At 38.8% G+C, this 14,627-nt stretch overlaps 1 protein-coding gene across 1 annotated transcript; it reads right to left on the reverse strand.

Moving 5' to 3' along the window:
• Nucleotides 1–4,204: 4,204 nt before the first annotated feature.
• On the reverse strand, nucleotides 4,205–14,198 carry IMPA1 (inositol monophosphatase 1). Its single transcript, XM_014870728.2, has 8 exons — nucleotides 13,883–14,198; nucleotides 12,468–12,601; nucleotides 10,497–10,601; nucleotides 9,199–9,244; nucleotides 8,943–9,051; nucleotides 8,140–8,248; nucleotides 6,536–6,687; nucleotides 4,205–6,109 (listed from the first exon to the last, which is right to left on the reverse strand). The coding sequence occupies exons 1-8, from the start codon at nucleotides 13,943–13,945 to the stop codon at nucleotides 5,991–5,993; spliced, it is 837 nt and encodes a 278-aa protein (XP_014726214.1). The 5' UTR covers nucleotides 13,946–14,198; the 3' UTR covers nucleotides 4,205–5,990.
• Between the last annotated feature and the right edge of the window lie 429 nt (nucleotides 14,199–14,627).

A 14,627-nucleotide genomic window follows, 5' to 3' on the forward strand; every position in this document is an offset into this window, starting at 1 on the left:
CACTGCAGCAATCTCAGCTGGGACCTGTTTCCACAGCTATTTCTCCTTGGCCAAGAACCCCAGTGCCAAATACAGCATTAGGAACCTTTCTCTTGTCCAGAGGGAAATTTGCAACTGAGGAAGGAAGGAAAGTGTAAGAGTCTTGCAACACCATAGAGAAGTCATGGTAGAAAAAAGATATTCTATACTGATCCCCACTACAGTAACTTATTATAATTCACTCTGACCTGTGTGAAAGGGCATTGCAGACATTACAAGACATATTTCTCCTTTCACTACTTGCTTTTAGGAAGCAGAGTACCCTGGGGCCTCCCCAACAGCCTGTGGAGATGTGCTTGGTAGCACATCCTTATGCTGGGCATGTTCTGCATGGTGTGCCCTGGCAGGGCATCTCCAGACATGTTACAGGGAGGGCAGGAAAGCCTTGTACACAGAAAAGTGTTTTCCTGGGAGGCAGTACCTCTCAACAGCCACACCGAGATAAAGAGTGAACCTTTTGTCAGTAATGCATTGGCACTGGACCTCTAGGCCATTGCCTTCGTAGGCAAGGTCATAAGTACAAATAAACTTCTTACAGGATGCAGCACAGAGATCCGTGACACCTTGAAACAAGCAGATGTGTTACCTGTCCATGCTTGAGCAGATCCTGAATAATATAGTCTGAATGTACTATTGTACAGGGACAATGCACACACAGCTACTGTAGTTTCTTTACATGATCAAAACACAATTGGAGGCAAAATATTGAGCCTGTGTTTGGAAAATAAAACTGTTGTATCTCAAAACTCATAAAGACCTGTTTATTTGTGTCTGGGTTTGTTGTCTCAGGGCTGTATCTGCACACAGATTAATACATGCGTGCCCAGAAGATTATCTAGTAGGCTTAAAGAAAGGCTTTAAAAAAGCCATGTCCTAATTTATGACAGCAAAAATACAAAGGAAAATACTACAGCCTTAAATGCAGTATAATCCAATGACTTGTATGGTTTTTATCTTATTTTAGAGTTCAGAATTGCGATCTTTTGTGATCGATACCACAATCTTCAACATACTTTGAAAAGGAGGGAACGTTAATTCTGCTGTTTCACACTCCTTCTCAAGTCACAGAAAAACAAAGCTAAAATCCTCAAAACGTCTGGCATAATTCTTCTGAATAACTCAGTTTTTGTATCCAACAATAACTACAGGGAGCAGAAGGAGGGTGGAAAGGAGGCGTGGGAAAGGGAATGCTCTCAAAAGCAAAGGAGCGCGGCGTTTCCCTCCCGGTGTTTCCCTGGCTCCGGCTGCCATCTAGTGTTGTGCCGGGAGCGGCGAGGGGCGCGGCTCTGCGGGCTCGGGCATCTTCCCGACCCGCCGCGCCCTCCGCCTGCGGCCGCGGCCACGGGGAAACAGCAGCAGGGGAAGATGCAACCCAGAAAGCTGAGGAAGAGCTCCTGTGAAATGGTTTCTCAAGTATTTGCTGTACAACCACTTCTAAATAAAGGGATTCACATGGTTGTAAGCGTAGTCTTTGCTGAGCTAAGGAGTGAATAAACATAAACCTTAATCTTCCGCTGCATGAAAAGGGGAGGTTGGCTTACCTATTGCTGCGGCACAGCCCTTGCTATTGCATTTTCTTCCTCTTTTCCTTCCACTTTAATGGGAAGGAACACAGAAGGCCCGATTCCCAATTAAAGTAACTCTTGTATAGAGAGAATCACCTCGGTGTAAAAGTCATCACAATTGGGATTGTGCACACCAAGAGTAAATATGACACAGTGTATGTAGGCAATGTACCAGTCATCAAGAGAGACTGTAAGCTTCTGAAACAGGATGTACACTCACCGTTATTTTTCACACCCTAATAGCTTGAATTGTGCTAGAAATTTAGTTCTGCTTTGCTTGGGGAGAGAGCATTCCATTCATGAATCCATTCTCCTCCTCAAATTGTAGCTCTCTCATACAGTGCCATAATGTGCTCTCGGCTGAGTGCAGTCCTCCAATCCGTTTGTTCCAAATGCTGCACATGGCTTTGAAGTGTGTCAGATTTTCTTTGCTCTGTTGTTTTAGCAGGCGGACAGCCAGCAGTGGGCACAGAGGACATTTCAGAAGCTCCTGTGGATCTTTAAGAAGCTGCCGATCTTTGTGTGAAGATTGTGCAAACTGGAGAGTGATGTGACAGACTTACATACACTGTTGCCCTAGGTGCTGGACAAGCAGCAGTCCAGAGGTGGAATGGATTTAGCCATTCAGATCTAGCTGACACTCTTGAGGTGTCACATTATTGACGTCCTTGTGATACTTGGCATTTGTGCAAATAAAGGAGCCATGCCAGCTGCTGTAGACACAAAACTGTTGGAGAATAGTCTGCCAGCAGTTTAGCTACAGAAATCAGACTTGTGAAGGAAGTTTATTACTCACAGGTAATGAATACAATTGAACCAGCAGCTGGCTTTGAGACCATGGGAAGAACCTCAGGAAGAGATGTTCCTTATTTAAAATGCTTCATTACCAAGGCAGCATGACATTTTACATCTAGTCAGAATGCCTAGTTCCCATGGACATTAGACTAAGCAAAATTAAACCACAGCTTTAGGTAACAGATATTACGAGGGATAGTCCATATTCCATGAGGGGGGCGGGGGGGGGGCAGAGGAGGGATTTTCTGCAGGGATATTTAAGAGGGCTGGGCAAGAGCCTGAAGCCTTTTGTGACCTTGGCAATATTTCATGCTTGGAAAAGCTATGCAGGATTGCATCTACTGGAATACTCTGTTCTGCAGCTAGAGCAAAGCTCTGCAGGCCGTCATAGGAAACAATCACAAATTATCAGCAAATCAATAAACGGAGAGGGCCAGTGATGGATGATTGCCAGGACTGTAGATGAAGGCCACCTCCCCTGCTGCATACACAGCAGTGCTAGAAGTCACTATTACCTAGTTTGTGGTACTTTTGTTTTAGTGTTGGGCTAAGAATCAGTCCCCTACTCTGAAGGCCTTTCTTAAGATGAGCAGGAGGCTCTGTAGTAACTGTAGTGGCAATGTTTACGATTTAAATTCTCAAAGTAAAGGCAAAGGGACTGGTATAATTTCCTCATACGGTCCCTTAATTTCCAGTAGTATTTTTTTAACTTTTTCACTTGCTTCAGTTGCTGACTCTGTCCACTTGATCTTCTTGCATCTCTAAATTTTGAGTGTTCTTCACTCAGAGCTGAGGTGCAAACCACAGTGGAATTTGCCAGCTGAAGTCCTATGTTATTCATTGAAAAGCTATGCAAGAAAGTCTTCTGTATACCTGATTGTTGACCTTGATCTTCATGAGAAATATTCATGACCTTAAGGTGATAGTTTGTCTGTTCAATCTGTGGTAACTGCCCTTCCTTTCCAATTAGCTTTTGCTGGGCAATGAGACATCTCGTAATAATTTTACCTTAAATTATTAAGAAAAAAATCTAAGAGAATGAATTCTGCCACTCCATCTTGCAAAGCAACAAAACCACACTTCCTATAGTTTTGAACATTCAGGGACTACCTCATATATAAACTCTCAAAAGTATTTTGAAAACAATCTTGACATCTCTGTTACAAGAACTGGTCAAAATTGCAGGCTAGAACAGAAACAAGATGTCTTTAAACTTAATTACATTTCAGTGTCCTTTCCCATGACAAAAGAAGAGGGCACATACTAAAGAGTTATCTGAGAAGATAATGCTTAGCTAAGTGGCAAACTAGGATTGCTGATCCTCCTGAAAACGTGGCTGAAATTAAAAAAGCAAGCAGATAGTTGATAAAGACTGCCACGTAGAGAGTAAAAAAAAAATTACATTCGTTTCCAACACAGAGTGAAGATAGCCAAGATAAGAAAATCATAAAAAAAAAATTCCTCAGGTAATATTATTAGGAAAGCTAATAATGAGAACGCTACACACTTCAACCAGCTGACAGACCTCCAACACAAATGACTGGCAAGATAATCCAAAAAGTTTGAGACTGAGATTGGAGTTGGTTTATGAACCATGATCTCATGCAACATGTTGAAATACTCCAAAACCCAACGGCAGGTGCACACATTATCCTACATCTAAAGGCACAACAGTTTATCATCTGTGCACAGAGGCCAAGAAGAAAAAGTGTTCAACTCAGACAATTTGAGGCCCACAGATCTAGCTTGATGGGTCACAGCACTGGACCTGATGAATGCTAAGAAAAGAAGCACAGCTAAAGCCATTGCTGCTACGTGTATTTATTTCTAACACGTTCTTCCATCCTAAGTACTTTTTAGACATATCTCCATTTCACAAATAAAGTTATGCAGACTTTGTTATACAAAAGTCACAGAAATGGTACAGAGAACATCTCAAAAATAACCATGACCCCACACACACTGTTTGCAGCAATAAAGTTACAGTGAAATGCTCAAAAGGTTTACATCCTTGTCAACAGGAATTCAAAAAGTAAAGTAATTAAGTCTGGATTTTTGGGAAGACCTTTAAATAGGAGGCAGACCTTATTAACATTAATCATCTGGTATTAGATACATCTTAAAATTTAACATTTCTGAAAAATCTGCAAAAATCAACTGATATAAAAACCTGATACATAATATGCAATCTGTTGAAACTGGTCAAAATTGCAGGCTAGAACAGAAACAAAATGTCTTTAAACTTAATAATTACATTTCAGTGTCCTTTCCCATGACAAAAGAAGCGGGCACATACTAAAGAGTTATCTGAGAAGATAATGCTTAGCTAAATGGCAAACTTAGTTTCAAAGTAGAAATAGTGAGACAGCAGCACAAAAAGTCAGGTTTTCTGAAGCACTGCTGTCTTAACTAAACGACCAATGAGACTACTTTCTTTTCAACACAAAAAACCCAAAACATCAGTCTAAAAACCAATCTGACATTTTTTTTAAAGTGCATTAATTATCTGAACAGTGCACTGATGCTTTTAACAATCTTAAATACAAAAATGCAGAGAACCAGTATAATTTTCAAAGTTTACAAGTGACACCTAGAATTAAATCACTAGTATTTCTAAAATTACAAATCCTTTAGGTTCTGGTATATACCTTCCTCTGCGTACATTCTGTAAAACACAATGTAACACAATGAAAACCTGGTCTTGGTTGGTCATTGATTTTGTAGCTTATGAAAAAATATGAAAAATTAGAGAATTATGTAAAAAATATGGACTATGGTCTTATTTTTTTCCCAGCTCAACTACTGAAAACTCTCTTGGATTTAAGAAACACACTCATCCATGAAGAATCCCAATCAAAATTAACAAAATGTGAATCATACTGCATGTTAATTTCCAGTAAGTATACTTGGTGATAAGTGTACTCAGAATTAATTCTGGAAGATACACATATTTTCCAGCACAATAACTATTACTTTTGAAATTGTAAGGGACTTGCAAATGTACTGACCACATACGAGGCTAAAGAAGAGATTGTGTCCATCTACCGTCATAAAGGTAGAATGATGACTACAAAATCAATGATAGGTAAGTAATAAAGGCTTTAAATTGTAGCCAAAACTACAAACAACCAACAGGTTTGGAAATGTGTGAACCAGCTCTACAAAAACTGCAATGAGTGGAGACCAGATAGAGAAAGACTGGATAAACAGTAATGCCTTCACCTTTTGGGGTTCAGAATCAAATGTGATGATGCGGTGTTACAACAGTGGGTTTTGGTTTTGTCACTTACAGAAACTCGAGAGCTTTATTTATCTATACATCAGAGTCTCTTGCTATGTGTTCCAGTGTTGTATAAAATTTGAAAATACTAGCTGCATATATTTGCTTATTTTTCCAGATTTTTATCTAATTGTGATGCTAAATAAAAGCTCAACAGTTAAAGCTCACTTAGAATGTTGTTCAATCTCAAAGCTCTACTTAGCAGCCACACCAGTACTGATACACTACCATCTATTCAAGGTGTAGAACGACCACCATGTGGGAATATAAGACAACATTAGATAAGGACATTTATGGTGCAGCTTTGGTGCTCAGTTGGTTGCATCATCTCTTTTCAGAGGAATTACTTGAAGTGCTTTGGCTATTCTCTCTCCAATAGCTCGACTACTTGCTGCAATTATTCTTCGGGACATCAAATCAAACGGTCCACCTAGAAAGCAAAGCAAAGCAACCAGTTTATATATGAAGAAAATAAAAGAGCTTGTATGAAAACAAGCACTGAAAAAATTGAGTGTAAATTGTATATTATTATTTAGGACCAAGTTTTTCCTCTGAACAAAAATGCTTTTAACACAACAAGTATCTTGTATGAGCTGCATTTAAATTCTCTTCAGTGTATGTTTACTGTCTTTTCTCACTTTTCCAGGAGTCCAGCCAAGGGAGTAAAGGTTGCCTTGTTGTTTAAGAACATACAATTAGCCCGTTCTACATCTACTAATGGGTTGGGAACTGTTCAGTAGTGGTAGCTTGGAAAGAGGACTGAAAAGAACTTCTTGCCTTCTCATTTCAGCTACATTTTGCTCCCTATTAGGCATTTAAAAGGACAAAAGAATATTATGCAGGCCCGTGTATTTACCTGTTACATCCAGCAGTACTCCACCGGCTTCAGTAATAATTATTCCAGCTCCTGCCATATCCCAGCAGTGAATCCCCATTTCGTAATAGGCATCAGCTCCACCAGTTGCCACAAGGCACATGTTCACAGCTGCTGTACCAACAGCTCTAATCCTAAAGGAGATAGAAGATATTGTTCTAACTCAGAAGAGTTTGCAAAAAAGTGTCTGGGTACACTGCACAGAGAACACGGTAATGTCATGATGGAAGTAAACTGAACTAGAGCAAGCATGATGAAATGCTGAAGTGAAACATAAAAAAATGGGAATAAAATATTGTTTAAGTAGCTTGAAGAGTTTTCAAAATACAGCAAATTTCTAGAAATAGCATTTACAGATTCTGTAAACAGATTTTTGTTTAATCACATCTTAAGTGATTTCTTAAACTAAAACATATTATGGAAGATTATTTCCCATGAAACAGTAACAGTCTACGATGCTCTCTGAATAAAAGGAGAGTGTACACTTTTCAGTGCTAAAATCCCATATTTTTTTTCAGTTTCTCTGGTGATGCTCAGTAAACATCTCTGACTTGCCAAACCCTCTAAACAGTAATCACAAAAAATAAATTACACAGCATAAATTTGGTGTGGACAACTTCACCAAACCCTCATGTCACAAATTCCAGTTTCTTTTGGAAATGTCAATGTACTTAGCAAGTAAGTGTGGCTTGTACAAAAAACTGCAGTTATTTCACTTAACTGTAAACTAAAACAGTAAATTAAATTGTAACTGATAGCAGCTAAAGTATTGCAAGAAGCAACTTAAATTAACTCCAGTCTCAAACAATTGTGTACAAATAAAATGCCTAAGATGAACTCACAATGCATCTAAAATGTATTTCCTACTCACATCATAGCATATATTCTTTAACAACATCAGAAGACTTTTTGGAAGTAGAAAACAATCTACAAGTTAAGTGTCAAAACAAGAATCCTGAGAATCTCAGCATAAAACTTGTTAGATCAGAAACATGATTAGGGTTGAGTAACGAAAAACTGTCTACTGAAATCAACTTTATACAGAATGGTTTGTGGAAATGTAGACTTTGGCTTATCTAGAGGAGAAGAAGCAGGAAATGCAACCAAAGTAAGAGCAGTTTATGGATAATTTAAACTACTCAGACAAACTAAAATTGCATTGCATTGAAAGAGGAACGGGTATCTACTTTTGTCTTATATACATAATATAAAACTATTTTCATTACTACAAGGAAAGGAAACTAAAAAATGTAATATAGCTTCTGTTCATCCAGTTTTATCTAGGGGAAAAAAAACCCCACAGGATTGTATTTAATTTTTTTAACTAGTAAATACAACACTTTGTAGTCCTGCAAGCCCAGACATGCATTGCTTCTCAACACTGATTGTTAGGGCTCTCTTCTGTATGTCTCAGCTTGAAAAAGTTAAAAACAGTTTCTCTGTGGAAGCTACTAGACAGAAACATTTCAATAATATTTCATATTTAAGGTGTCAAATATAATGCAACCAAAGCTTTCTAAAAATTATATTTACAATATTAACCTGTCAGCATATATAAATATACATAAAATTAGGAAGCATCTTACCCATGAATAGGAATGCTGAGAAGTCTTTCCATATTAGAAAGAATTATTTTTATAGCCTCTGGATCACGATTTGACCCCAATTCTGTTACTAAAAGGGATTTTGTAATGTCTGGAAAAGAAACAAAACCTCACTCTTCCAACAGCACAACTTAAATACTCACAGTAATTGGCAGTTTACTTCACTGCTTTCTTACACGACTGAATTAAAGTATCTTAATAAAATATTACAAATATCAAACATATAAAAATCTGTTATTATTTGGAAAATGGCAGGAAAAAATAAAATACAATGAAAGAAGCATGACCTACTCCAACTGTGCATATACATTAATCGATGTACTAAATAAAATCCTATTGCTATATAAATTAAAACAGCCCTGAGATACTTGAAGATCTCATTTGAAGCATGGATTTTACTTGATGAAGAGTTCTAAGCACACGAGTGGTACTGAATTAAACCAATAGGTCCCACCTGGGAGAAGCTGAATTATTTGGCAGATTTTTTTCACTCTAAAGAACAATCTCAAACAGATTGCAGACATACAGGGAATTAAAGAAACAAACTAACAAAACTACAATACATGGGAAATAAAAATCTTCAATTGCTGAGTCCTGATTTTGCACAGATCACATCATATGCACCAAAGAGAACATAAAAAGCGTTTCTCAAATTAAACAGCCCATGGCCAAAGAAAGTCTTGCAAAACAAAACTATGAGCTAAGAAATACCAATATATCCAAATTTCTCCTGTCTCACTTGCAATCTCGTAATTACCAGAAAGAGGCTACTCAGTTTGGCTTACCTTCTTGGCCTGATACTTGAAGTTTCTGACCATTGCAAAATGCACCTTTTCCTTTTCTGGCAGTATACATCTTGTCTTCTATACAGCTATACACAATTCCAAACTCTATCTGCAAGAAAAAGGAAAAATACCTTGAGGAAATGGTTTTTCCCTTTCTTTCTATTTACTGTAAAGTAGGAAATTACAGAACTTAGCTGTAACTAGCAGCAAGCAATTAATTTAGATGTGATTAGATATTAAGTAATAAAAAGTATACCTTTTTGTTTACAACAAAGCCAATTGAAACTGCCACAAATGGAAACCTACAAAACAAAACATTCACTAATTTATAGTGAGATACCAAATTTTTTTACCATGCTTACTCTTAATAAAGACAGTGTTCAGTTAAATGTAATGTATATTTCAAAAACATACTGGGACTATAGAGAACATAGTTTTCTGGAATTTCCACAATTTAGCTGAAAATAGAGCCAACTACACTGATTACCATTTGAAACACAAACTTTTATACACACTAGGGGATGCCATTCCTGTTACAGCTGTTCCTAGCCTAGGAACTGGTTTTTTACAGCCAAAGAATGCAAACAAGCCTCTATGCTACTAAACCTTCCTCAGAAGGAACAAAATCTCATAAAAAGAACCAAGTTACCTCTCCCCCCACCTCCCCTTTCTCCATCAAAGCCATGATATTGAAGACAGATATTGAAGATTGCAGGAAGAGTGAAGACAGTGGGACTATGTAAGACATGGTGGATTGCATCTCAGTCTAAGTTTGAAACAATCAACCAATTGATTTTTTTTTTCAATTCCCAAACATTTGCTTTTATTCTTTCTGCAAAAAATACCAACTTCTAAGCCAGTAGATTCAGCAGAATGGGTTCTTTTCTTCAACTTTCTGAACATGTTATTTAGCAGGATTCAAAAGGTGAAAGCCATTTGAAAGCCCTTGTGTACATAGCAGCAGTCATTCCAGAACTGAAATCAAAAAGGCTCAGAAAAGCTCACTGGGGCCCAAATCTATCACATTTAAAAGATATAAGGAATAGGCTGTCAGCATTACTCTGTAAGCCCCCTCCTCATCTTGGTGTGAAATACCACTGATAATTACTGGTGATAGACTGCTTTCTTTCATAACTGAGGCTCCTAGATCGCAATGGATTTGAAATTTCTTAGAAATCAGTACCTGAAACTGTTATTCCCTTTCTGAAGATGCTACAACTTCTTATTCTGAATCCTGTTCCTGTTAAAATCTGCCCATCTATCTTTGGAATCCATGCCAAAGGCTGCTGACCCCTACTATATAATACAGGCCTCGTATGGAACAACTGATGTAGTTAACAGAGCAAGACTATTGCAATACTCACGGGAACACTAAAATATTTGCAAAATCTGCCCAAAGGCTCTCAATAAGTAGCAATTTGTAACTATTAACAAGTTCATAGTATCTCTTTTAAAGCAGTTTAAAAATTAAAAACAACCTTACTCTCATGGAACTGGACAAAGAAAAAGGGTAATCAGTTGAGGTTGCCAAAATAAAAAAAAAGAAAGATGGACCTGTGTACAAAGTTGGTAGTTCCATCAATAGGGTCTATAATCCATGTGGGGTTATCTGTCAGAATGCTGCCCTCTCCAGCTGCAACAGATTCTTCTCCTATAAAGCTACAGTAAAAACACATTTAAAAGACGGAAATTGTTTAAAATGTCTGATTTACAACATTTTAGAATTTCAATGTCAAGACAAAATGAGATGAAGTTTTGAGTACCACCAGTGATCAAATGCAAAAATCTGAGAAATACATTATTTATCTGGAAATCACCAACCATATCTGACCAAGCTTACATGAATATTTATGACGCCAAGGATAAGCACAATATGTGGGGAAAAGAATTATGTTTCAACATAGAAATAATACCAGAATTCAGCATTCAGAACATTGACATTTTCTTAATTTTTTCCAGTAACAACATCATCAAATTTTGTTCAAAATACGTACAGAGATTTACACCTTTCAGCTTATTTGTACTATACAATATTATTTTGTAGCTTGTGTTTTCAATGAAGAAAGCCTTTGTGGTCTTATGTACCTGGTAAGAACAATTAAGCAGCTGTAAATTTGAAGACTGATTTCAACCCAAATGACCGAAAGTTGTTAATCTCAAAACTGTAATTTTACAAGCATGACAAAATGGTAACACGGTAAAGGGATGAAATTCAAACCAGAGTTCCTGAAGCTCATGCTCAGCCACAGGACTAAACCCGAGGGACACAGAAGTCACAGTGTCACAGCAGCCCAAATTTCTCAAGTTTTGCTGCTCATGAAAGTGTTTTAGACTGTAAAATTATCAGAATGAGTCTAAGTGGGTGGAATTCTCTTACAGGCCTTTTGCAGGTTGTCACAATTTATCACACATTACTCAACCTATGAAAGGTTTGCAGCAAACACATGTTTTCCTCCAAAAACATGTAAAGTAACTGCTGAGGGGAAACAAATGAGGTGCCTTTAATATTGATTGGGAGTTTTATGATTAACTACAGAGGTGAAGATGACTAATCAGAAAGAAACAGCATGTTTCCAAAAAGCAGCAGACCTTCAGAAAAGCGAGACTGAATATAGGTGGATGAGTAATTCACTAGGAAGAGAAGTTCAGCACCATTATGTCTAATGTGACATTGGTTACCTAAAATAAAAAGAAGCTAAAATATTCCAAAATGCTTATCAATGTCACAGAAACTGGTGTTTCAAGGTCATTCCACAAGTCTGCATGCTTATACTAATTTGGTTATGGAACTTTTGCACCTCCTCAGCTGTTCCAGTTCTACACAGATTTCTTACACTTCACGTATACAGCTACAGTAACAAAACCTCCAAGACAATGAAAGAAAAAAACCAGCAAACTGACTTTGAGGAAACTGTATTATTAAGCCATTATGTCAAAATGCTAAAGACAGACCCATGCAAGGAAAAGACATACAGAATACCCTTCAAGGATGCATTTTACAGGGGATGGGTACAGAGAGGGGTGAGAGAAGGGAAGAAAGGGGAAGAGCAATTAAGAAAACCGGTATTTTGTATGACAGTCTTTCAGAACAAGAAGATCCTGTCCTCTTTAAAGAATGTTTTTATGTTGTAACACTGTATGAGATATGCCAAAGGCACACTCAGTTCCACAGGATCCAAACCACCCAGACAGCAAAGGAACACTAATTTCAAAAGCAGACAAGAAATTTGGGTTCCAGGTCTCCTGGGGCTACATTTGACTTTCCAAAACAGTAACCAAAAAGTTTATTACAGTTGGCTCAAGTGGAAGTGACTTTCAGCATGTCTTGTCTCATGTCAGCAGACCTGGGGACACCTCATTTTGTTACTACAACGATGGGCAAAACTTCAACCCACTGCTTCTTTAAAATACTTAATTTATGGAAAGTAATGCTACAACTTTCCAGCATGCCAGTTGTAATAAAACTTTACCAAGTAAAATCATAAACTTCCCATTTTTCTTCTGTCAAAACCATACAAGCCATACCTGTGAGAAGGATACTTCTCTTTTATCAAAGAAATAATGAAGTTTTCTACTTTTTGATCAGTTTCTGTCACTAGATCTACAGGTGAACTTTTAGTCATAACAGATATTTCTTCTTTGAGTGCTCCACGGATTATCTGTTAAAACAAAAAGAAAAAAAAAATCTTTCAGCGTTAATAATGTGAAAAATGTTAGTTTTCAAAAAAACCTGAGCATCATTTTTGCGGTCATTTTCTATACTGCACACACAAAACACAAACACAACTAGTGATGTAACCTGGATTTAACTGTAGGAGCTGGGACTTGTATTTCTAGTCCCTACTCAGTACAAAATTTTACATGGCCTTAAATCTAAGCATTACAGAAAGATCTCCAGGTAGATGAAACTGCCTGGGGTCCACTTTCTCTGGACCAGTTTTAGATTTACAAATTTAAATACCAGGGTTGAATAAAGCACCTAACATTGAGCTCAAGTCAGCTATTTTTTAGCCAGACCCTGCATTATGATCTTAAAACTATCAGTATCAGCTTAAGCAAGAATCCATACCTCACAGTCCACATAATTATTGTACTGTAACTCAAAAAGATTTTCTGAGGGAAGACTTTATTGAGGTCATTGCAGAGACAATGTTCCACAGATTTTGCAGCTCCAGGGGACAGAATTAGTACATGTGCCGTCTTGTCTGGCTGCCACAGCCTTCAAGTGTACTAAGAAGAACTACTAAGAACCAAACATTTGGTAACCACTTGTGCTGAGGCTTCGTCAACATGCACAAACCTTTCCTTGTTCTCAAATGGCAAAATATCACCACTGTAAGGGATGTTTCTTATTTACAAAAGGAAAGCAGTTTTCATGAAGAGAAACAATCATAGCATGATTTTTGGCTAGGAAGGAGCTTAAAAGACCATCTAGTTCCAACCCTTCTGCCATGGGCAGGGACACCTTTCACTAGACCAGACTTAGAGCTTCGTCCAACCTGGCCTCGGACACTTCCAGGGATGGAGAGAACACCATATGGTATTGTGGGCCATTGGGGTGTTCACAAGAAAGACCGTCACCCGCTTTCAGGTGGTAAAATAAAAAGACACACAGTAGTTTAAGGGTGAAAATCGAGATGCTTTTTGTTTACCACAATTCTCAATTTTATTTTTAAAATCAAACTCAAGGAACGAAAGTTACTCCTCAGTCTTTAACGGGACTCCAGGTCAAGGAAAAGCACAAAGTTGTTTTCTTAAGTTAATTAAGCTGCAAACATAAAAGACATTCTAATCTTGCACTTGAACATCACAAACTATTCTGCCCCTTTAGGTTTTCGACGAAACAGTCTTCAAAAGAAATTCCAACATCAACCTTCAAAAGCTATATACATATTAGACTCAATAAATCATGTTATTATTTATAAAGAGGTTATACATACCTCCCCAGCTTTCCTTGCTAAACCAACTGCATAATCCATACATTCTTGCCAGGGATCTGCCATTTTTCCCGAGATAAAAAGCCCAGCAATAGGAGAGACTAATGCCAAAAATTATTATGGCTTATTTCCTTTCTTGTTTTTTCACAAATTCGAAGCTTTTTGCTTCGCCTGGTTTAAGTACTGTTCGAATGAGGAAACAGGCTGAGCGCACGCCCCGCCCCACTCTGCCCCGGGGCCGCAGACGCGTCCGTGGCGCTGCAGGACGCGGGGCCCCTCACGGCGCCCGAAATGGCGGCGGCGGCGCGCGCCGCTCTCACCGCCCCCGCCCGCTCCGCCGCTCCCGCCCAGGCGCAGGCGCCGCGCGCGAGGCCCCGGGCCCGGCCCCTCCCCCGCCGCTCCGTGGCGGCCGCGCCTGCGCGTGAGGGAGCCCGCGGCCGGGAACGGCAGCTTCGGCGCCGGCGCTGTCAGAGTTTGCAGGGGAAGTGTTGGAATTAAGACTTGGATGTCGGCTTCTTGTTAATAATTGGACGTGGCAGGGACGCGATACCGTAAATGCTCTCCCGTGGAGCACGCGATTGAAGTTTACTGTAAAATTGAAAGGATGGTTTGGGTTGGAAGGAGCTTCAAAGATCATAAGCAGCCCCTCTGCCGTGGCCAGGGACACCTGCCACTAGACCGCGTTGTTCAGAGCCCCATCCGACCGGGCCCTGTTCCCTTCCAGGGGTGCGGCATCCACATCGTCTCT

This window comes from Sturnus vulgaris, chromosome 1 (assembly GCF_052056855.1).
Source record: "Sturnus vulgaris isolate bStuVul1 chromosome 1, bStuVul1.hap1, whole genome shotgun sequence".
Classification (NCBI taxonomy): Eukaryota; Metazoa; Chordata; class Aves; order Passeriformes; family Sturnidae; genus Sturnus; species Sturnus vulgaris.